At 37.5% G+C, this 23,742-nt stretch overlaps 1 protein-coding gene across 2 annotated transcripts in view; it reads left to right on the top strand.

The window, feature by feature from the left end:
* SACM1L (SAC1 like phosphatidylinositide phosphatase) overlaps window positions 1-23,518 on the top strand; it is a 31,092-nt gene extending 7,574 nt beyond the window's left edge. Inside the window, exons 2-20 of one of the 2 annotated variants that reach the window (XM_051789154.1) lie at window positions 1,105-1,202; window positions 2,758-2,832; window positions 4,750-4,877; window positions 5,907-6,056; window positions 8,095-8,154; window positions 9,736-9,769; window positions 12,392-12,493; window positions 13,010-13,095; window positions 13,309-13,395; window positions 13,826-13,894; window positions 13,983-14,062; window positions 16,023-16,121; window positions 18,628-18,766; window positions 18,950-19,019; window positions 19,109-19,181; window positions 19,636-19,729; window positions 19,814-19,906; window positions 20,599-20,656; window positions 21,433-23,518. In XM_051789154.1, coding sequence (XP_051645114.1) covers window positions 1,105-1,202; window positions 2,758-2,832; window positions 4,750-4,877; window positions 5,907-6,056; window positions 8,095-8,154; window positions 9,736-9,769; window positions 12,392-12,493; window positions 13,010-13,095; window positions 13,309-13,395; window positions 13,826-13,894; window positions 13,983-14,062; window positions 16,023-16,121; window positions 18,628-18,766; window positions 18,950-19,019; window positions 19,109-19,181; window positions 19,636-19,729; window positions 19,814-19,906; window positions 20,599-20,656; window positions 21,433-21,569 — 1,732 coding nt within the window. In that variant the 3' untranslated portion in view covers window positions 21,570-23,518. Of the gene's footprint in view, window positions 1-1,104; window positions 1,203-2,757; window positions 2,833-4,749; window positions 4,878-5,906; window positions 6,057-8,094; window positions 8,155-9,735; window positions 9,770-12,391; window positions 12,494-13,009; window positions 13,096-13,308; window positions 13,396-13,825; window positions 13,895-13,982; window positions 14,063-16,022; window positions 16,122-18,627; window positions 18,767-18,949; window positions 19,020-19,108; window positions 19,182-19,635; window positions 19,730-19,813; window positions 19,907-20,598; window positions 20,657-21,432 lie in introns of those variants that run through there. The other variant, XM_051789155.1, reaches the window with a different exon arrangement.
* Window positions 23,519-23,742: the final 224 nt, after the last annotated feature.

Here is a 23,742-nt window from a genome sequence, read left to right as displayed (position 1 = left end):
GGGACACAGGGGAAGCTTCTGGCAGCTTCTCACAGAAGCCACCCCCCTATAGACCCCCTGATACCCCCCTGACTCTTCTGATCTATATTAGGATTCTAATTCAGCTTTGTGAAGCATTAAAAACTCCTACAAGATGTGAAGAAGTACAAGATCTATTTAGGGTGAAGGAGCCTAAAAATATCTATGCTGTTACCAGAACAAGAATTTTAAAACTCTGACCCTGTGTCTTGTCAGGCCTTAAACTAAGAAAAGTCACTATAAGAGTCAAGAACACTAGTTCAGGAGTGTACAGCTACAAGCCACTTCTGCAAAACTCTCCTGTCAATGTGCAGTGTAACATGTCTGGCTTTTTGCAAATATCTCAGCGGGTATTTTTTTTAAGGAGTACTTCTGAAAACTATGTTTAATTTTATGGCTACCATTTTACTGCATTTGGATTTCGTTTGGGAGAGGAAGAGAAAGATAGCAATGAAGCCTGAACAGGATTCAGTCAGTGTGTGATTTGTGTGGTGGGGAGCATATGTGTGTGTGTCATGTAGACCTGGCTAACAAAGCTGGGAAATGGTAGTGTTGAGACACCAGCTTCAATAAATTAATGTACCACTTTTCAACTCTTCCATTTTTTTCTGTGTCCAGTGGATTCTTAAAATGCTACTGTGAAACAGGTGTGTTTATCACTTTGGACATTATGTTTACTAGACTTGCATTAGGGATGTGGTACTTCAGTTTCTGATATGCTTGGAAGCTTTTGGTTTAAAAACTTTTGATTTTGAGTTTCGATTTTGGTTTATCAGGCATACTTCAAACCTATAGGAATTAAAGTGGACTCACTTTCATGTCATTACCTTCTGGTAATAAAGAAGAATTAAGAGTATTAAACAAGCCATGAATTTTGCAATAACCGATTAGCTGAACTTGCCTTTTTTTTTTTTTTTTTTTTTTGGCACTGTCAACATCAGTGGCTTTTGGGAAGTAATCCAGTGAGAATTTTATTTTGCAGCTGAAATAAGGTGTAAAATTGATTGCTCATGTCTTCAGGTGGTGAAGAATAAACAAACCCAAAGTCAGTTTTACTAAACTAATTCAATTTTTCCTGTCTTAAAGGCATATAACGCCAGAGAAGTTCTATGTGGAAGCCTGTGATGATGGAGCAGATGATGTGCTTGCTATTGATAGAGTCTCCACGGAAGTCACCCTTACAGGTACTCTCTTCACCAGTATTTCTCAATATGATGTTCTCTCTCCTTTTTGTCTGTTTTGCTCTTGGCACTCCAAGAAGACCTCAGAACCTTACTGAGATAGTACTGACAGAATTGGTTTTAGTTACTGTTTTAAAATTGTGTTTTGTATTCTGTCCTGCAAAGAGCTTTGTTTGAAGCACCTTTTGGCTGTGGGTAACCAGGGTGGTGGTGCTTGCCTGTTTTTTGGTAAGACTGCCCGTTACAACAGTGGAAACTGACTCATCCAAGGTAGCTGGGATTGGTGCTACAAGTTCAAGATCGAAGTGTTGAACACTGGGGTTCTCTGACTTCCAAAATGTCCCAGTGCTGTCTTTTATATAATACTGAAACCTGATTTTTCATAAAACCTTTAGAAACAGCAACAGTAAAAAACCTTTGCTGTAAACTTCATTCTGTGTTGCAAATTGGGATTCCAATATCAGTGTGAGTAGTTTTCAACATGCTGATGTCTTTAATGTTTAACTTTTTTAAGAATGTGAAACCAGTGCATAAAACCAAAGAACTTCAATTAAATAACAATGAAACAAAGGCAATGGGAGACTTCCCTTTTGATAATTCAAGAGTTTGTACTCACAAATCTCTAAACAAATAGAAATACTACAATAGTATTAATATAAAAGCAGTATTCTCTGTCTTTTATTAGGCCTCTTGTATACTTCATGTAAAAGCAGTGTGCCTGCCCAATCCCACTGATATTTTTGATGTTGTAGTATAATATTTCAATTTCTTCTTCAAAGTCGTCACTTCAAAACTATAAAGATAGCTATCCCAAGTCTTTTTTTTAGTCTACATGTCTCTCATTACTGGTCTTTTATCAGATGAACCTGTGTTCAGTGTTTAAAGCAGAGAGATTAAAGAATTGTCTTTCTTGGTTTTCTGGGAAAATGCTTCACTCTGTTATGGGTGTTTTGTTTTGTTTTTAAACTTCTTTAATATCTTTTCTGTTGCTTTAGAGAAGTAGATAGATGAAAGTTAAACAAGTTAAACGTGCTAAGACTTTTAATTGATATTTGGATACCTTTTGGATCTCTTGGTATGTTGTTGGGAGTACTGCATCCCTTGCCATATCTATGCTGTTGTTGATAGTTTTGCAGAGATAAGCCAAAAGGTAAACTGTGTGTCCTGAAATGGAAATAGACTGAGGCTCAGAAGGAGCACTGAGAACTGGGAGGCACAAGCACTTACGGTTTGTTTATCCTTGATGTCTTACTGGTTTCATAACAAGGCTTCTGGAAGCTGGCAGGACAATACATTATTGAGGAGTCTACTTGCTGTATTGTCATATGAATGAGCTTGAATTTATTCCATTGATTGACCAGTTTGATTAAACATAAGAAATTGTGTTAGAATGCTTCCACATCCTTCCCCCCAACTCACCATTAGGTTTTGCTTCTTGTACTTAAGACTCTAGCAAAACTTGAGATTTGACCAAGAGGCTTTGGAGTTTAATAGTTTTCCAGTATAGTCATGAAGGAAGCATTCTGAAGTTCTGATGTTGTTTTCTTCTGCTTTTCAGTTAAGAAGGATGTTCCCCCTTCAGCTGTTACACGGCCTATATTTGGTATTTTGGGAACAATCCGATTGGTGGCAGGTAAGGAAAAAAGAACTGTGCCCTTTAAAAATACTTACGCAAAATATGTTACTGAAGAAGTTTTAAAGGCAAAAATAGTATTTGCAGGTACCAGAGACTGCACTTTTGTCAGTCTGATAGGCTTTCCTTGTGGCTGTTGGAGGATGGAGGTATCCAAATATAGGTTATCATGAATGTTCATATACCTCTTAAACCAGTAGGTGCTCTAAAGGCAGGGTTAACCGACCGTTGTTTGAGTTTTAAGGAATGCCTTTCAAATGAGTGCAGAGAACCTCATCTACTTACTCTTCATAACTGTTTTAATCTTAGCTGCAGGATTTGATGCAACAATCAAGTTGTGAAGTTTGACTTGAAATCAATAATCTTGACCCACAGATAGCTGAGTGACAGAGTGATAGACTAGTAGATACAGCTGTTCAAGTAACGATTGTGTTCGAACTACCCTAAAAATACACAGAAAATCCAACATGAAAAGAAAAAGGCAGATGGAACAATTCTAGTTCTAGGGAGTTGTGGGATAAGATAAGAATAAGCTGTCCAGTTTTTCTAAGTGTCTCAGTGGTGTTCAGATCTAAACAGTCACTGTTGTAAATAAACCAGATGCATAAAGTGTAAGATTTCAGGAAAGTAAGCGTTGCTACTCAAACAATCCTTCATGTAGATTTTATTAGAGTATGAGACTGAAGTAGTCTGAAAAATGATGTAATAAGGAGCATGCATGCTGAATGAAATCTCCATATGTAGAAAGAATTTACGATCACTCACTGCAGTATTCTCAACAGAGGCAAAATGTCATTGTGTTGAATGCAGTGACATCTGACAGGATCTTAAGACTACTGAACTTTCTATGCCCATATTCTAAAGAATTGTGGATCTTGCAGGGTAAGAGCAGTGTAATGGATACCTGTGTCATAGGTGCTTGACAAGCTCTGACTGTTTTAAAGGGGAATTTTCACCACTTACAGGCATGGTAATGACTTCTATTCATCTGACTGAATATTAAATAAAATATAGGATACACAAGTCTCTTAAAAGCTGGGTTTTCTTCATTCTACCCTCTAGAGCTTTGCACTGAGTGTTAGTATGCAGCTGTCAAGCTAAAAATGGTATCATTTAAAGTAAATGTTTAGTTAAGTGCTATTAGGCAGTTCACTGCTATCTGTTAGCTGTAAAATTGGTCCATTATCTAGCAATGCAGTATCTTTAACAAATATAAATATTCTTTGCCTTTTACAGTATTAAGAGTGACCTTTTTCTTCAAAAACAAGATGACACTGAAATAAGATAGGCTTAGAAATAAGACTGTGTTGTGTTTACCAACATGTGTAAGTTAATTGCTTTGAGTGAACTGTCCACAATTATGGGGCTTTTTTGCTTTGTTACTTATGCAACCAGGAAAACAACAAACTTCCTGTCTTAAATTATTAAAAGAAACCCAGTTCTTTGTTCCGTTTTGAACCTGCTAGGATGAATATTTTTTTCAGGATAAGTTGAATGGTCTTTTTGGCTTTTGAAGCATTCTTCCTTTCATGTATTTTGGACTTGCTCTGTGCTTTCCAAACCACATTCAAGAGCATTGGCCTCTTTCTGCATTTGCAAACCTGAAGACTTTCAGACTGTCTCTGATCAGAAGTAAGAGTAGGTGACACTTTTTTTGTCTTGTCCTTTTTTTTTTTTTTTTTAGTTCCTTAAACTTAATGAGTAGCTCTGTGAGCATAGAGAAGTGGGTAGCTTAGCAAGTGGATTTTTTTTTTCTGCTCCAGCCCCTTACTCTTAAGAATATAAAGTTCTAAGTGTAACTTGAAGAAGCCTCACTCTTTCCTATTGATTTCAGTTTTCTGGTATGTTTATAGACTGCTTTTCTTAATATGTGCATCTGTTATTTTTTTATAAAATTTTGTTCTTTCTAACTTACAGGCACATACCTTATTGTAATAACTAAAAAGAAAAAAGTAGGTGAGATTTTTGGTCATGCAATCTGGAAAGCAACAGACTTTGACATCCTGTCCTACAAAAAGACCATGCTGCACTTAACTGATATTCAGGTAGGTCTATTGATTACGGGAGTGTGGAGGAATATTATCCTATGTTAATGTAGATTACCACAGGACCTAATGTGATGAAACTATGGAATTTTTTTAAGAAGCTCTTTGAACTATAGCTTTTTTCTGATTTGTTCAGGTTACTAGAATGGATGTAGTATTTGTGTGTAGATGTATATAAAATTAAGGCATTCAAGATGATAAACTCAATTGTGTAACTTGGAATATCATCTGCAGTTCACAGATGTGCATTTTTGCTCCTTTTAAGATGGTACACCCTTCTTAAGCTTCTGTTAAATCTTTCTTGCAGGTTTACTATTCTGATAGCCCCTACCATAAGCTGCATTGCTGTTATCTTGTCTGTCTTGCTTAATTTATGGAATTGTTCAATTATATAATTACCCAGCAGGGAAGAATTGATTTTTTTTTTCCCTTTTTTTTTTTTTTTTTTTTTTTGGAGAGGGAGGGAAAGATTGAGGATTGTTTAAAACAGATGTGTAGTAGATTGATAAACAGCAGGTAAGGGTGTCTAACCAATGGAACTGGAAAGGAATCTGATGCTCTTTCAGGAAAGGAATGAGGTTAGTCAGAACTTGAACCAGAACACAGGTTAATTAGTTATTGGGGTAATCTTGACAATAAGTTATAACCTTTCTTTTGCATTGCCATCTTGTGTCTTTCTTTTTGACTGAATGGTTTTCAGGGAAACTAGTGGCTTCCTTTTTGCTTGGAAGTTGTTAATATTAGTTTGATATCAGTAGCTGTTTACCTCACAGGTATACTGTTCTCTGCTCTCCACTGTTCTTGCAGAATTTGGTTGCAGTGTGCTAGCTGCAAGTTATCAGTGAACTGGTATCAGAATTGCAATCTCATGGTTTCCTTCTCATATGGTAGTCTCTGGATGATGTCATGTATTGCTAGAGCACTAGCAAAATTCATCTCATCACTTCAAAAAGTAGTGGTAGCTTATAAGAATAAAGTATTTTGATGGTAATATGAAAACTCTTCTGTCCTCTTTTCTCATCTCAACAGTTGCAGGACAATAAAGTATTTTTATCGATGCTTAACCATGTCTTGAGTGTGGATGGGTTTTACTTCTCAACAACCTACGACCTAACACACACTCTGCAACGATTAGCCAACACGAGCCCAGAGTTCCAGGAAATGAGCCTTCTGGAGAGGGTAAGGATTTAATTTTGTGTGGTATCTGTGTCTTGGAAATTGTCAGTCAGTTTTGCATGGCTTGAGTTTACTTTATGCAGATATGTTTAAATGATATCAGTGTTTATCCAAACTATTGGGGGTTGTGGCTGAGCACACTGCTCCACCCTTCCTTAAGTCTCATAGCTTGTGAGCAGCATGACATTCTAGAAATCTGTTCCAATGTGATGTCACACTTCCAGATCAGGTAGTTAGAAGTACTTACTGCAGTCTGCTTTAAATGGATTTTAAAAATCCAAAATAAATGAAAGTTTACCTCTGATATTAATATTGAACACTTCTAATTGCAGTAGAAAGGAACTACGCAGGAAAAATTGAGAGAAAGCAAGTAATTCCTTTGACCTGGAATTGGGGCAGGGGGAAATCCAAGGTGGAATAAATGGTACTTGTCTTCATATTTTTTTCCAGGATAACATGAAATAGAACTGCAGGTTTTATGGCTGTTGGTCTTGGGATGTTGTATTCTGTCTCAAGTATTCCAATTCCTTATGTTTGAAGCGTGGATTTAATCTGCTGCTTTTGTCTTAAAGGCAACAACCAAATGCAATTGGAGCTTGAAATTCTCTTGTGTTTTCAGAGTTCCAGAATCATTAGTCTGATAACTTGCTATACTGCAGTGTAAACAAGATCTAAACTGCCTAAGCACCAAAATACTGAATCCTTGGAAGTCAATAGCACTTTTTGTTTGCCTGAGAGGTGGCAGTGGAGTCGCTGGTAGTTGTTGTTTTCGTCTCTTGGTTACTGAAACTATCTAAGCTAGGGAAGTAGTGTAGTGTTATATTTTTTGTTTGTTGTTTGTTTTTTTTTTAATATTGGAAAAAGTGTTTATATTTGGGGACTATTTTGCATCATCAAATGCTGCTCTGCTAGTGTTCTTGGCATGGAGAGCAGTTGCTGACATGAAAGGAAGGGTTTGCCTTAAAATTGTAGCACTCCAGAAGGTTATTTGAAAGGCAAAGTACAGTAAAAAGGCATCCATTTCGAGTAAATTAAGATATTAGATGGTTAAAATTATTTCAGTTTAATTTCATACTCCCATGACTGCAGTATAAAGGCTTATCAAAAGGATGGTGGCAGTTTTGGATGTCTCCAGTTCATCTCTGCAGGGAAGCCTGGCCTGTGTTTGGTGTGTGAAGGTTTTTGCTTGATGTCTTGTGTGTTTGTTGCTTTTTAACAATACTGGCAGAAGGAAACGACCTTAATATGGGGGCACCAGAGAATTGTATTATGTTCTTTCACTAGTTCAAGATGCTGAAAGTAGGACTTGAACATTGTTTTCTGTTAGATAAAGGACTGTTGCAGCACTGAGCTTGAATTAATCCTCGTCACCCTCAGTAGTGTGTGGCCTGCCTGCCTCATCTTAAAGTTGGGATTTATGCCACTTCTCCAGAGCCTGCACTGTGTTCTGCAGCAAATGTCACTTTTGTGACTAATCTATAGCTTTCTGGAATGTGTTCAGCAACGTGCTCAAGTCAGTTCTTAGGTGAATTAGAAGTAGGAAATCCATGAAGTTGAAAGTGGTCATTTATCCAGTGAAATACAAATACTTTTGTCTTTTAAACTACGAGTATTGTTTAACTTTCAGTTCTCAGAATCGTAGATTGTTCCACACAGGACTCCTTGTGTTTTTACTTTCCACCCATTTTAAGTGTTTTACCTTGCTGCTGCTCTTAAAATTTTGGGTAATTTCAAGTCCTTTCTACTTAGGGCAAAGACTGGAAAGCTCATCCAATAACTGCAGCTCAGTTGGTGATGGTTTAGTGTGCCTGAAGTGTCAGGCAACACCCTTAAAGATTGGAGAGAACTGTTCTTTTAACTATTCCTATTTAAATTTCTAGTCCAGGACATGAAGGTTACTGATGAAAGAAGAGAATTTCATCTCCATTTGTATCTGTTCACCTAAATTTGTGTGATGCATGGATACTGTGATACCACCTTTATGCTGAATTAAACAGAATTGACAGTTTCTAAAAGCATGTTACCTTTTTTCCTGCTGCAGGCAGATCCACGGTTTGTATGGAATGGACACCTTCTTAGAGAATTTATTGCCCAACCAGAGGTAAACACTTTGTAATTATTAGATTATTAGAGAACAAATACCCTTTGACTACAACTGTGCAACAGTTTTTTGTAATTCTGTCTCTTTCAGACAGCCAGAATCTAGTATAACGTGGCTATTCATCATCTAGTTTAGCACAGTGAGTCTTCTGCTTTCAAACTTCCAACTTCATGTCCATGTCCTCAGTAGTACTTCTAGAAAGCTGACTTTTGGAAGTGTCTGTATTTGAAGATACTGTGCCGTGAAGATACCTGCTTATATAAACCAAAGCGGAAGTTACACTGCACAGCACATGCTTCTGAAGCATTTTGAATTCTAGCTACTTAGTTATCTTTTTCTATAGGCAACGTTCAGCTTATCACTTGTTTTGTAAGACTGTCTCACATCTTCCTCCGTGAGTGCAGTTTAAATCCCATTTGCCCAGTGAACAGGTCATAAACCTGGTAATTAAGGGTAAAACCGACAGTTTAGGTTCTTCCAGTTTGTCTCAAACGAAGACTAGCACGGTGTAACCTTTTGAGTTCACTTAGTCCAGCAAATACAAGTGCATGACCACGAGCCACAAGACCAGTACCTTAGTGGCCACACTGTCTAAGCTCCTTCCTATTGGAGACATCAGATGTGCTAAACTTCTGGAATGGTCTGCACTACAGCAACCTCCTCTCCCCATCAGTGCTTCACATTTATCAAAGCAAATGACGCACTGCTTCTATTTCTGTCTCAGTAACCTGTGGAGATGTGCTGTTACATTAGACAGCACTGTTCCAAAAGGCTGGATTATGCAGTGCTTCTGGAATGTGAAGATATGAATGAGTAAAGGACTGTTGTGCATATTCTGGAGGCATATGACTGGGTATGAGGTTTGGATAGTGCTATGCAAACAAAGCTTGGGAAATGGGAGAGAAGCTGTATGAGAACAGCAAAGAAAGCCAAGTGTGGCTGGTTAGTGAAAACAGACGTAGGAGGCAAAACACTGAAGCTGAAAAGGGAGATAACTGATATGTGAGGGGAAGCATGGCCTAACATAGACTACAGGTGGCTTGCTACAGGAACAGTTTTAGGTAATGAGATGTGGGACTTCTGACTTCTAGTACTGGAAAACTTTAAAGTTTTCTTGAAAGACCAAATTATTCAGGAATGGCAGGATGGGAAAAAAACCCTGGAACGAGTATTAATCACATACATATGAAATCCTGTGTTAACTACTGTCTTTGCATACATCCTACTGTGGAGGTAAAGCAAATACCACGTCAAAAGGCTTTCACCATGTACTGCTTTATATCTGGCATGTTTGTAGGAGAGTAAATGCTATGTATAGGAGGACAAAGCAGCTTGCTTTTTGTCCAGGCTGCTTAATTAGGATTAGACTTTCACTTTTTCCCTCCTACTAATAAGGATTACATATGTTGCTGTTTTCCTTGAACTTTTTTTTCTCAGCATTACTGCACCCTAAACAAAAAAATAAAGCATATAAAGTATATAAAACTATCCCAAAATTTCTAGGCAAAGCATAGTCACTCACTTATCTTTTTTGGCTGCTAGTGTTTAATATTTCTAACATGTATTATTTGTGTGTTTCAGATCCATAGGTTTGCTACGCCGGTGATGCATGGATGTATCCTTTTGTGTTGTAAAACTCAGGGCTGAATATGGGTAGTCCAATAGCAAAATGGTTGCTGGCGAGGCTGCTCTGCTACTATGTTGGCAGCGATAACATAGAGCACAATGTCAGAATTAAGTTATACTTTGTTCATATATGAACATTACATATTGTATGATAACACACTCATGTGTTAACTCCCTTGAATATTCTTCTTTGAAGGCTTAATGTATTTTACTGGCATGGTTTGCATAACTGTCTTTCAGTGGGATTGAAGGTTAAGATTAATATGGCAGATGCTCTTACATCAGCTTAAGTACTTTTTTATTCTGCTATAAGGATGCATTTACTTTGGATATAAAATAAAGGAGAACAGTTTTGACTTGAAGGAGTGATTACGGATGTTCCTGTTGATGCATAAAAGGATAAGAAGTTCTGCTGAAGGCTTCCTGGATGCTCCTCCTAGGCAGCTGCTTTTCCTGCACCAACACTTTGAGTAACAGCCTTTTTAGCAAAGCAGTCATTTTGCAGCTTGTTTTTGAGAAGGGATGTATGCTGTAGGTAAGCTAAATGCTTTCTGGAGGCAGTGTGGTGATCAACAATAAGTCCCAGGTAGTTGCTCCTGGACTGGCAGCATGAAATGGACTGTCTAAGCTGGACAGAGCAATTCATGCCACATTGTGCTTCATTCTTTCATTGTATAGGCCCCTCAGATGTGTGCAGGGAATGGCTTCCAAATGGAATCACTCGATCTGGTAGGACTGTCAGCAGCTGGCAGATCTCCAGTCCTCCTTTCCTGTGACTTCATTTAATGGAAAATGTTGTGGGAGTAGGCAGAGAGGCAAGGAAAGATAGCAAAAGGGAGCTGTCAAAACAGCCCAATACTTACGCTGCTGGCAGAGTGCAATTAACTCCTTCCTCTGTCCTGTTTTCCGCTATATAAGTGATTAGCATAAGTAATGTATGTTTTGTTGTAATTCTAATCTAACCAAACACCTTAGAGAGCCTAGAAATTTGAAGAAACTAGATATCTAGTGATAAAAATGCTAGGAAGAGCCCTAAGCAGAACTGTTGCAGTACCACTAGCAGTTATTTCAATAAAATCAAAGCTGCTTTTTTTTCCTCCCCACATAAACCTAAATATATATTTTTTCAATTATGTGGACTGGGGTTCTAGTCTTGCAGTGATGAGAAATAACAGACTTACTTGGGTAGTTGAGACTTTGATCACCTAAAAACTTTAAACTATATTTAATATTTTCCTTGCTGCTCAAAAAAAAAAAAAAGGCCCTTCTAAAGAATAACAAATCGCATCTTTTCCTTTTTTGTGTGTGTGGAAGTTGCCAGTAGTAAATTCTCATTTAAAGAACAGAGATAGGGTGACTATTGCCAAGCAGCTAAGGTTAGAGGTAACCTTTCTTGCAGGAAACTGTTGGCTGTAGAAATGTTAAATTAAAGGTTGTAGGACCTGGCAGTAATTTTCCAGGAAAGCAGACGAATAGGCATTTTTCAACCTTAATTTGTGAATTGTGAGAACATTCTGGATGGGGCTGACTTGTACTATATTTTTTGAATTCTTTACAAACAGTATTGGCATAAATACAAATATAAATCAAGATGTTCAATGTATGCAGTCAGCGTTCTCTTTAACGTAGCTTAGTGTATGTGTGACACAGAATCATAAATTACTCATAAATGTAGAATCTAAATTTCACTATAAAATATGCTATTTTGAAAAAGGAAAATATATCTTGTTTACTTTACCAACCTTGAGACAAAGTATCTGGCTTCCTCAAAGAGTAGAAGACTGCAGTATACTAATAAAAAAAAAGACCATTTTGATCTTTTGCTTGCTTTAAAGTGGTAGGTTTCAGTTTTTAGAGGCAAAGCTGGGGAACCTACCTGGAGAAATTTAGACTATGACAAGTCTCTACTAGACTTGACAGCTTACCAAATAAGCGCCATTATAAGCAGCACAGAACAAGACTAAAACTGAAACTGGTTGTCAGTGGCCCCTGATTGTTGATTAGTCCCAGGTTATGGTGCATCTTCCACTTTGGGTATGTAGCCTGGACAGGAAACCATTCTTGTGTCAGAAGCTCACACTGGAGACTTGGTGCATGTTCATTCTTTTTCTTTGCGTGGAGCCAGTCTGTTACTGCTAGTTCTGGCATTTGTAAATGTGGTGTATGTTGCACTTATGAGTGCAAGATATACACCCCAAGATATTCACTCTTTTAAAAGCCTAGAAAAAAGTTCTGAAGTGGTATTTTTTGTTAAAAGCAATAGGGGCAAGAAACTGTTAAGGGAGTCTAATAAAATTATGGATGAGACGGATTTTTTTAATAAGGACCATAAGACCCAGATGAATCTTCTTTAGAATAAAGTTTTTTCAAAATTACAGCAGTTTTAATGTTTGTTTATCAGTGACATTGCTGTAGGGAGTCTTTTTGCGATGTGCATACTGGTCCTAATACTACTCCTATCTCTCAAGTTTACTGTTCAACTGCTGCTGGTGTGAGAAATATTTACAAACTTCTTTGAATGTAGTCACTTGGTTCCTTGATGTTTCCTACCTCTTGATGTATAAAAATATCCTAATGAAATGTTGAGTTTTTCCTTAGTGTTATTCATTAGTTATCACTATGCACTCTTGTTCTATTAATGGCAAGTGTTTTGACTGGCTGCTTGTTTCCAGAAGAAGCTGTTTCAGGGCTGGGGTACGCTACTATGTAAGAGGTAAAATAGAAAATTGATTTATTTCAAAAATAATGCAAGTTCTATCTGTACATGTGACTTACCTTTAAGAGCAATTGCTGTGTAATGACTTGCACAAAAAAAATGCTTGGTTTGTCTTGAGGTCCTTCCTCCAAAGAAAATATTAGGAACCTGTATTAGGAACCAAAGCATGTTTTCTTATTTTTTAAAACTGACTCATTTATTCTCCTAGAGATAACTGCAAAAGTTTTGTAGTGAATTGTGAATATTTCAGTGTCAGAGCACTGGAATTTCATTTCTTATTAAATGACAATTTCTAATGCTAGAAATATGAAAATACGTTAAGCAGAACTGTTCTTTTGCAAGTTAAATTTGGTGCAGATCATGTTAAACATTGTGTATTTAATTTAACATCGTCCGGCAGCTCTGTGCTTTCTGTGAGGACTTACTGGGAGGGGAAAGGAAGGCTTTTGCTGATGTACTGTCACTGTTCTGCAGGCAGCATGGGCTTGTTAACAAGGTCTTTTTCCCACATAGGTATTGATTCAGAAGGGCATGCTGCTAACTTTGTTGAAACAGAACAAATTGTGCATTACAAGGGGAGCAAGGCATCGTTCGTTCAGGTAAAGTCACCGTAAGGAACTACTCACTGGCTTAAGATACAAAGATAAATCACTCTGTCTGTGTCTTTAAACATAGATTTTATGTAAGATATGCAAACAAAACTAAACAAACAGACTGAGTTAGTTTAACAAAATAAACCAGTCTGCTTTATTTTTAAATGTCAAGTGAGTTTGTAAATTCTGTTGTTTAAAACCATTTCCATTCTTTTGCAGACCCGTGGATCAATTCCTTTTTTCTGGTCTCAAAGACCAAACCTCAAGTATAAACCAAAGCCACAGATCAGCAAGTCAGTAAATCATGTATGTGAGTGTTTGTTGAGTCCTGGGGGTTTTAATAAATTTCTGGGATTATTTTGTGTGATAGGGTAGTAAACTGTAATCAGAAGAATAAAAATCAGCAATACTAAGTTGAGCTTTATTTTTTTGAAAGTAGTAGCAAGAATCTTTGTACTCCTTACAATGAATTCAAAGACTGAAAAAAATCCAGACATCAGTGGGGGTAGTTTCTCTTTGGATCTTATTTGCAACAGTTTTAGTAGCAGCATAATACTCCTTATCTGTAGCATGTTTAATAAGGACAGCTGGATGAACTGGGAGGATGAAAATAGAAATGTATTGGCACAATAGAAAACATCAAACACTTTTCTTAGTTGTAAGAACCATCAAAAAGATGATAATGGAGATTTCTTGTAAAGCACAGATCTGTCAACACATTTCTTTTCTCTTCTAGATGGATGGCTTCCAAAGACATTTTGACTCGCAAATAATTAGCTATGGAAAGCAAATGATTGTCAACCTGGTATGCTTTCACTTGTTCTCCCTGAAAAAGTTGTTGTTCTTTTAAGCAAGCTTTGAGTAATACTGTCTCCTTTTTCCCCTTTTCCCAGGTTAACCAAAAAGGTTCAGAGAAGCCTCTTGAGCAAACATTTGCGAAAATGGTGAACAGCATGGCAAATGGAATGGTCAGGTACATGTGATATGAAATGATACATTCTGTGTTACTACTTGAGCACTGCCTCTGAATCCCACAGAGTCGTCAGTTCTTCAGGGCCTTTTCCAGCCCTCTGAGTTGTTTGCTTTTCATTTTTATGAAATAACTTGCAAATGACCCATGCCCCTTCCTAACTCAGAGCTCACACTCTAAGCAGAATTGAGACTGTGAAGCAAATATGAGGCAAAGAGAGGAGACAGGCAGAATAAAGAAGGAAATTCAGAGGCAATGATAAGGCCAGTATTGGAGTCATAGTATGCAATGAGAGCTGTGGAAATCATCTGCATTTTAGGAGAAAGACAATCATGCCCTCTAGAACTAGCTTCTGGCAAAAGGGCTTGGTTACATTGCTAACTTAGTAAGGGAGTGAGTGCTGAGTTTGAACGAAACAGGATGAGATAAAGGAGGGAACAGTGAGGGGAACAAGTAATTTAAATGTCTGGAGCTCAGTGTACTAATGGGCCAAGAGAGTGGAGATGCAGTTTAATCATGAGAAATTCCATCTCTTTGTGGGAATATTGAGTGCAGTATGCAATTTTACAACCTGTCTGTGCTTGCTTTCATTAACTTCTGGAGGGAGGGCTAACATACAACTCCCACAGATACTTGCCTCTGCCTTATCCTTGAAATTACTGTGCCATGTTATCATCACTCATGTATGTTAAAGGGCAAAATCCCACCTAGGCCAAAGGCATCCTGTTTTAATAAGGATTCACTTCTGTCTGAGGATAAGTAAGGAATTACAGGTTATATTCAAGATTCCCTTCTAAATCCTGACATACTTTGAATTTTTTCCAAACTCCTTTCTGCTTATGTCCTACTGCTTTCTCCAGGATAGTTAGAGATGTCTTTCACTTCTGTGTGCTGCTTTTACTACCCTCAGAGGTGTGTTTGCGTGTGCTGTTGGTGTGTGGATGTGTATTTTTCTTTTATTTTTATTAAAAAAGACCACTTCTAAAATAAGCTCTTTGCTCACTCTCACACCTAGGCTGGTGTTGATACTTTAGCTGTACAAAGCCTGTGGAATTCTGTGCACCTTTGCTATAAAGTCATCTGGTAGAAACAAAGATGTAAAGTTATGTCAGGGTGTTCTCTGTATGTTCCAAAGCAGTGTTTGGCAACCTCATTTTACTGTTGCTACCAAAATCCACTTTCTTTGTTAATTGGTTTTAATGATGTTTATCTGCCAGACTTGAGTCTTCAGTTACTTGTTTCAGTGTGTATATACCATCTTTCTTCATGCACATAGTCCTGAAATCTTGTCAAATCATAACATTTTGATTACAAATGCTTGAGGGGAGGAGTGTAATGCCCTGTAATTCACAGTAAACATATACATACAAATGTTTAATCAAGCACTACTCATTTAGAGCACTTCTTGCAGAAACTAATTGGCTGTTAAAATCTTGTTCCAGGTCAATAGCTTTTCCATTTTCTTGACAGAGATAGATTAACTGTTCAAAGAGAACCTGTCTCAGGTTTCTAGAGAGCTATCAAGGGAATTGTGCCAGGAAAGAATGTTGCAATTTGAATTAGACACAGGTGTCAAAATGAACTGAAGTTCCCAATGCAGTTCCTTGGAAGAGAGGAGAGTAAAAGAATCCCAGTGGGGAAAAAATGAAATGAGATGAAATAAGATTCATATCCCTTGTGTACTTTCTGGAAGAAAACTACTAGCCAGAGCATAGAGTGAGTAATTTGGAATGGAGGTTGCATTTTGGAAAGAATTGTAAATTATGTCACCATGCACACTAAATAGGATGCAGCTTCAGGAAGATTACAGAGCACTGACAAAATCTATAGATTTGCTGGAAGCCATCGCTAAAGAAAAACAAATCCTCTGTCACTACCTGTTTTATAGATCAGCCTTTTGCTGAGTTTTCTGAAACCCTTACTGCAGTACATATGATCTGAAAAGGTGCTTCTCTCTGACCAGGTACGTAGCATTTGACTTCCATAAAGAGTGCAGTCGGATGAGGTGGGATCGACTTCAGATTTTGATGGATCAACTAGCAGAACAGCAAGATGAGTTTAGGTAAGGCTCTGCAGTTCTTTCACTTCTGTACTGTTGAAATGAGACCACTTCCTCATAGTTGCTGTTGTCTTACATTAAGGCACAGTGAGACAGATCTGTTATCTTCCATGAAGATGGATTTGTGTACATCAGTGTTTCCATGTCTCTGATCTCTTGCTCATAGCACATGGAAGGTTAGAGATCTGGTGGGGGAGATAAGTTGTAGAGCCCTTGTTCTGTCTCAGTGTAGCAACACTGAATTGTGACAAGAGCTACCTTTGTAAGGTTGTGTTAAAGATTAGAGGAAGTTGCATACTGAAGCCGTTTAAGAAGTCTGCTTAAGTGATATTTTTTTTACCCAATACTAATTCCATGTGTTGTTGGCAGCAAACTATTCTGTCACACTCGAACACTTAGTGCTCCTCCCACAGGCACCTATAAAAGTGTTTTCTCTAACACACATTGTTGTGGCACCAAATCTTGCACAGCACTGATCATCAGCCTTTGCTAACATAAGTAACCCACAAGGAAACATTCTCATTTTCTCAAGTCATAAAAGTACACTAAATGTCCAAATCAATTTAAATCTTTAGTCCCACAAGTGTGTTGTTTTTAGGCACTTCTTGGTCTTTGCTACTCCTAGATATGTAAATTGCTAGGGAAATGGTTTCCTTTGTTCTGCTTTCCTGATTGATTGCTTTCTTCCTATTCCTGAAGTCTTGTGCCTAAAGCATGAAGTAGATCAGCTAAAACATTACAACACTGGCAGTGGCATAGTCTATCCTAACAAAATAAAATGAGGTGAGCTGTGGACTAGAATAGTCTTGTTACTGAAATCTCTTGCTTGGAATAAAGGCTATGGGAATAGTATAAGTTAATCAGAAGATAATGGATATTCTCTGCCCACCACAAAAAAAAAAATAAAAAAGGTCTTAAAGACCTATGAAGACCTGAAGGATAAATTGGCTTTGGGTACTTCAAATAAGGAGAAATAAGACTGTAAGTTTTTCCTATACAGCAAGAATCATTTATTCTCAGAATTAATGCTGAATCCCATAACTTGTTTGCTGCCACCTGCCATAGGAGGCTTAGAAAAGAACCACATTTCCTTGAAATGAAGAAAAATAGAGAAAAGAAAAGGTCATGCATCTCTAAAATGATAAAAAAAATTGAAGACTCTTCCTCAAGATTAGGCTGCCTTTTTATTATATCTAGTGTGACTATTGTTTAAATAGGAACAGAAAAGCCTGAGGTTTTATCTTAGAAAATAGTTCTGCAACCCCAAGGGAGGTAAACAACTCTATTTTCTGCAGGTTAAATCCAATTGTGAAAGATCTGTCAGAAAGAATAGCTACGTTTGAAGAGGTGCTTTTAAAATTTTTTAGAGCAATTGTAGGAGATGCAGGACTTGAGTAGTCATTTCTGGTTAATAAGATAATTTATTGTTATTCTAATATCAGTTCTAGGCAAAGCTTGGGGGGAGAAAGGGAGAAAATGAAAATTTCACAGGTATTATTGTCTGCTTTAATCATAGAACAATCATGGTTTAACAGAACTAGTTCTCCAAGAATGATGAAAATGGCTCTTAAAAAGACAACACAAGGTTGATCAAAGTAAATTTTGAGTCTCTAGACTTGATAATCTTAAAATGTTCCACAGTAATAGTGGATCATATGCTAGTCCGCATCCAGAGTTCATAACTACATATTAATTTAATATGTAGAATATGACCTGTAAATCTGTAGACAACTGGAAGTTTCATGCTGTGGCAGAACTAGTGGAATTCTATCCCATTTCACATATCCAGCTGATAACTAGATTGGCATTTTTGATTTACCAGCTCAGTATTGGAATACTTGCATGCAATTCCATATTTAAAATGAGCTGTTTGTTATCAGCTACTGGAAACACCTTGGTTAGTGGATTTAAAAGACAGAGGTCAGAATTAGCATATGCAGTTGCAAGAGGGAACATCTGGTTCCCCCAGATGTTCTCATAATGGAGAGAATAGTACATGATGGCAGCAGATTTCAGTAGTGGCCTGTGAAAAATCTCAATACCTTCCTGGAAGAAGTGTGCCTGACAACTTACATGAGTTTTTATGCAGTGGTAACTGGATTGAACCTTGTGACCAGGTATATTCAAACTTGCTTACTTGTGCTGTTACACTCTGCTAATGATCTTGATATCTGTGGAGCTGGGACACTAAAATAACTGGAAAAAAAATAAATAAAGTGTAAGTCACTGATTTTTGGAAGCTGCTTTCCAGTGGCATAAACCAGCATTTGCTGTTTGGCTTTCTAAATGGTAAGAGTGAATGCTAAATGTTCTCCATCTATTGATGTTGTTTTTCAGCATGGGAGGGGAAGAATCAAAGAGAAGGAGGAATCAAAGTTCAAAGACGTGGCCAAGAACACTTGATATGCTCAAGATAACTCTGTTTTGGTTGTTAGGATATTTACTTCTGGAAACCTGTGATTTATATGGACTGTTATCTATAAATACTTACGTGTCTTTTATGTGTTAGTTATTTTCTAGTGGATTCGGACGGTAAAATTGTGACCCAGCAGGAAGGAATATTCCGCAGTAACTGCATGGACTGCCTTGATCGGACTAATGTGATCCAGAGCTTATTGGCACGCCGATCTCTTCAGGCCCAGCTTCAGGTAAATATTTTATTCTTGTTTAATAAGCTGGGAGAGGTGATTTCTGTTTGGAACAGAAATGTAATTTTAACACTACAGCAAGAGCTGGCATACTGGAGTTACTGTACTGCTTACTTGAAATGCATTGACTGGACTCTAGTTTAATAGATACAGCTTTTTCTGAAAGCATGCTTTTTGTTTCAGAGGCTAGGTGTTCTGCATGTTGGACAGAGAATTGAAGAGCAAGCCGACTTTGAGAAAATCTACAAAAATGGTAGGCTGTTTGTAGAGTTCAAACAATAACTTTTCTCCCAACAGGGTACATAACTTCCTTAATATTTCTTAATGTCTTCCTATCCACAGCATGGGCTGATAATGCTAATGCTTGTGCCAAACAATATGCTGGAACTGGTGCCTTAAAGACTGATTACACAAGGTAAGTCAGCCTTTCTTGTAAAGGCCTTCTGGGTTTTTGGGCATGTTTGGGATTTTCTTTAAGTCTTCATATCTGAGAAAGTTATTAATCTGGGACTTAGGCCATAAATGAATTTTGCAGCGGTTCACTTGGTAAAATGTCAGACTAAAATCTACAGAACACCATTCTTCTCTGTGTTTATATGGAGGAAGAAAAGGCTATCTGAAAATAAAACCAAGGAAGTGTGCTGTGAAGAGGCACATTTATATTCTGTGATGGAGACAAGTGCCGTTTTATTTTGAAACTTTGTTACAAGCATGTTTGGTAATAATGCAGAGGGAGCACTAGATAATTGTATTTCCATGCAGATATTCATTTAACATAATACACATTTCGATAATGACAGAACTGTAAATCTGAAATTATCTTCCTGGATTTATATATTTGAAATACTTTTCACAACTTCCTTTTGCAGAACTGGGAAGAGAACTCAGTGGGGCTTAATAATGGATGGCTGGAACTCATTAATACGTTACTACAAAAACAATTTTTCTGATGGATTTAGACAAGTAAGTTCAGTTTTTAACTGTGGGGAAGTGTATTTGATAAATGTGGCTGTGCATTTTAACTTTTGCCCTTCCTTTCTCTTTCAGGATGCGATTGATCTTTTTCTTGGAAATTATTCAGTGGATGAAGTAGAACCTGCTAGTCCTCTACATGTCAAGAAAGATTGGAAATTTTTAGCTGTGAGTATGGAGACTTTATTCGTGGTTGGAGAAATGTGTACAACCATTTAGTAGTTACTTGCTTCACATGACTAAGTAGGACTTGTCTGTTTAGTCATGAAGCATCCCTATAATCTGGTTATGTTTCTATAATACCTGCTTGTAGGATTAAACCCAGACTGTTCCTTTGACAGAAAATGGAGTGTCCTTGAGGTATTGGAAAAACTGCTGCTTGCTTTTTAAAAATCTGCTTCATCAAGCGGAAAGGGGGAAATTCTATTAGTCACCATCAGTGACTGTTTCCTTCTGCAGAATAATCTTGGGAAGATTTTTTTTTTCTCACACTTCATGCAGAACCCCACTTTTTATTCTTTTTTCACCTTCCCCCTTCTATGTTGTGAAATGGGATTTGGGGACATCATGGGTTTCACTAGTAGCTGGTGTTTGGGTTTGGGATTTTTTTAACAAAACACAAACCTCAATCTCTTCTAATGCACAGAAGGTGTATTTTAATTCTTAACATAATTTAGAAAGCGTTCAGTAACTTTGAAGCTATCCAAACTTTTATTTGTACCTGAATGCTGGTGAATTGAGAATTAAAGCAACTTCATTGTAAAGCAAGTAAATAGCTTTGCAGTACAACCCATCTTGAAGAAAATTAAGAAATAAATGTACTGCTATATCAAGTGATTATTCTTTTTCTCTTTCCTCAGTTGCCTATTATTATGGTGGTTGCTTTCTCCATGTGCATTATTTGTTTGCTAATGGCTGGTAAGTCACTATTGGTTTTAATTCCATAAAATTGGCTTGTTTCTGTGTGAGCTTCATGTAAATGGTTACCAGTATAAAATTGCTGACCCTGAGATTAGCTCAGCTGTTCAGAACATGGTGCTAATGACACCAAGGTTGTGGGTTTGATCCCTATATGGGCCATTCACTTAAAAATTGGACTCAATGATCCTTGTGGGTCCCTTCCAACTCAGAAGATTCTGTGATTCTGCTTCTCAATCATTCTAAAAAGTGTTTGAGGATTAGCACTAAATCAGTAATGTGGAAAAAAAATGAGGTGCTACATAAAGCAATGTTAAAACACGTGTAGAAGTCACTTAAGGGACAGTTAGTTGTCCCCAAATTTAGTTGCACCCGAGTAGACATCTAGCTTTATTGTAGGCTGTGTAATTTTGGGCAGAAGTACAGTTCAAAGCAGTCAGATATAGGCATAAGCCTGTTCTGGTGGATGTTCCCTTAATCTAAATCTGTGTTAGGATTGGTGAAGGTTTTTGCCTTCTGCTTTTTCCTTGAATTTTCCAACATTAGTGCCAGTAGAGTTCTTGACTGACTTCCACAGATGTCTGTTTGATGTGTTCCAAGAACTGTGTGGCAAACACAATTTTTTCCTAGTTAAGGAAATAGAAAAAGACCTGTGAAAAACTTCTGACTTCATTTGACAACAGATCTCTGACGAAGGCCTTGAAATATTTTGCTTTTGGACTGAAGTAAACTCTGGAAATAATGAACTAAAAGGTTTATCTCACTCTTCTTCACAGGTGATACATGGACTGAGACATTGGCCTATGTGCTTTTCTGGGGAAGTGCAAGCTTTGGAACTTTTGCTATCATCCTTTATAATGGCAAGGATTTTGTAGATGCACCCAAGCTGGTCCAGAAAGAGAAGATGGACTGAATTTGTGTGTGTGGAAAGCGGCTTGGTACTGAGGATTCTTCAAGCCACACTTGGAGTCTCTACTGACCTGCTTTCCACACCAAGTAGAGCTCTGTTGGACATTCTTCCTTGGCATTGGGGGGTGGGGGTAAGGAAACCATGTCCTGTGGTGGTGGTAGCTTTCAACTGAGACCTAATTTGACAGTCTTAGTTGCAATGGTCTTTGGAATATTGCATTAGTGGATGGGGCTCCACTCTTACTGGGGTAATGCAAAGGCAAAAGTCAGCTTTTTGGTGTCTGGAACATCTTAAAGCTTAAGTGGATTGCTTAAGTTTGTGGTCCAGCTGGGCTGTTTCAGCTGCTTTTTCTGGTCTTGACAGGAGAGAGCTCTGATGCTGTTCATGTGTCAAAGTACCCAAATGTTGAAACATTAATAATGGAGCATCTGATAGTGGTCTCTGAACAAATATGGCTTTGTACCAATGAAAAGTCTAGGTCCAGACTTAGAGCTGGATTACATTTGTTGTGATAGAGTCCATGTTAAGGAGTCCTTCGTGCAAATTTGTGTGTGGATTCTTTTCACTAAATACAAAAGGTTTTTTGAATTCTAATGCTATTCTAAAGTGAGGTTTTTGTCCTGTCTTGTTTATCTAAAACTGATGCAATATTCTGCTAATCATTGTTGGGTGAAAGGGCAGTGTAATTGGATGTTCCTGAAGTTGCAAATGTCTTGCACTGTTTCAATACTGCAGTCTCCATATGAAAATTCAGTAGTTAGCAAGTTAAAATATAGAATTTTCTTTCTAAAGATGTAAACAGAATCAAAGAATGTAAAAGTCCTTTGCAGTGTTTATTGAACCTTCCTTATGCTAAAGTTCCAAAGTATTCCATTACTTTTAAGAATGGGTTACAACATAAAAGGTGAACTTCGTATTGTTTTGCTAGTCAGCTGCTTCTATCCTTGGTTATATTGAAATAATTTATCAAAGGAGGAATAACCTGAGGAGAAAGGTTCAGTCTAAACTCCAAGTTTGCACTTGGGAGCAGCAGCTTGCTTTTCATGCATGATACTGTAACACACACTTTAAAAAAAAAAAAAAGGAGGAAAAAAAAGCTACTGACTAATTCATGCTGGTTAATATGTCTTTAAATTTAGTGCTTCCAAGCTGTATAAAAATAAGGACCAATTTTAAGCTATTTTGTCACTTAATTTTATATGGTTTGTTCAAAACCTGACATGGAACTTGCTTAAGGCGCTGTGCATTGTTTAATATTTCCTGTAAGTACAGCTGTATATTCAGATTGCGAATATAAAATTTAAATGGGGGGAAGGGAGAAACATGTAGAATACTACTAGGACTAGCACAGTTGTCACTATTGAAGCTAGAACACAAAACACTGATACTCCAGTGTTCCCTTGTGTTATGACTGAAAATATGTACAGGTTTGTTTGGTTTTTTTTTTTTTTTTTGCAACTGTTCATTTAACCTTGAATGTTTCTGGAGGCCTCTCTGGGTTTTGTGAAAACATAACCTGTTCATGAGCACTAGTCTTGCAAAGTATCTGTTTGCTTCTAGATGCTGTAATGGAAATACCAGTTGGTGGTTAACTGGAAAATCCTCTAACTTAAAATTTTTAAAGGTGAACTCCCTCATAGGCACGAAGTACGAGAACACCATAGACTCAATATTTGAAAGTAATGGTTCTGATGGCTCATTGGCAGGTAGAGTTTGAAACTTGGCTCGGTTGTCTTGCAGTCAGAACTAAGTTGTTGCATCTTTGGTGAAGAAGTTGTTGCAGCAAAGACCAAACTTGAATTGCTAATATAAAAGGCTTGTAAGACATAGAATAATGTAGGGTTTAGAAGTTGGAAGGCATCTGTATTTCAGTGCTTTGCAAAGAGTCTGTATTTCTAAAATCACAAATGGTGTACTCCTAAATGACAATAAACCGTTCAACTTTTTCTAGATGTACCGTCTCTGTTACATTTTGTGTATTGGAGTAGACTGTTCCCAAGTTGCTCCTTAGAAACTGTTTCTCGCTCAAAGGATGCTTCCGTTTTGTGTCTGCTCATTGCACGTGGTGATCGTGCTCTGCTGCGCTTAAATATTGATGATCTCACACTGTGCTCAATGTCAGTTTGCACTAGTGTCATGTTCCAGTCTTCACTGCTGTGTCTGGATCTCTGAGATC

This window comes from Manacus candei, unplaced genomic scaffold, assembly GCF_025592945.1.
Source record: "Manacus candei isolate 608988 ecotype Guabito, Panama unplaced genomic scaffold, ASM2559294v1 h1tg000026l, whole genome shotgun sequence".
NCBI classification, from domain to species: domain Eukaryota; kingdom Metazoa; phylum Chordata; class Aves; order Passeriformes; family Pipridae; genus Manacus; species Manacus candei.
The sequence above is the reverse complement of the archived record's forward strand: the minus strand, read 5'-3'. Positions and strand labels throughout refer to the sequence as shown.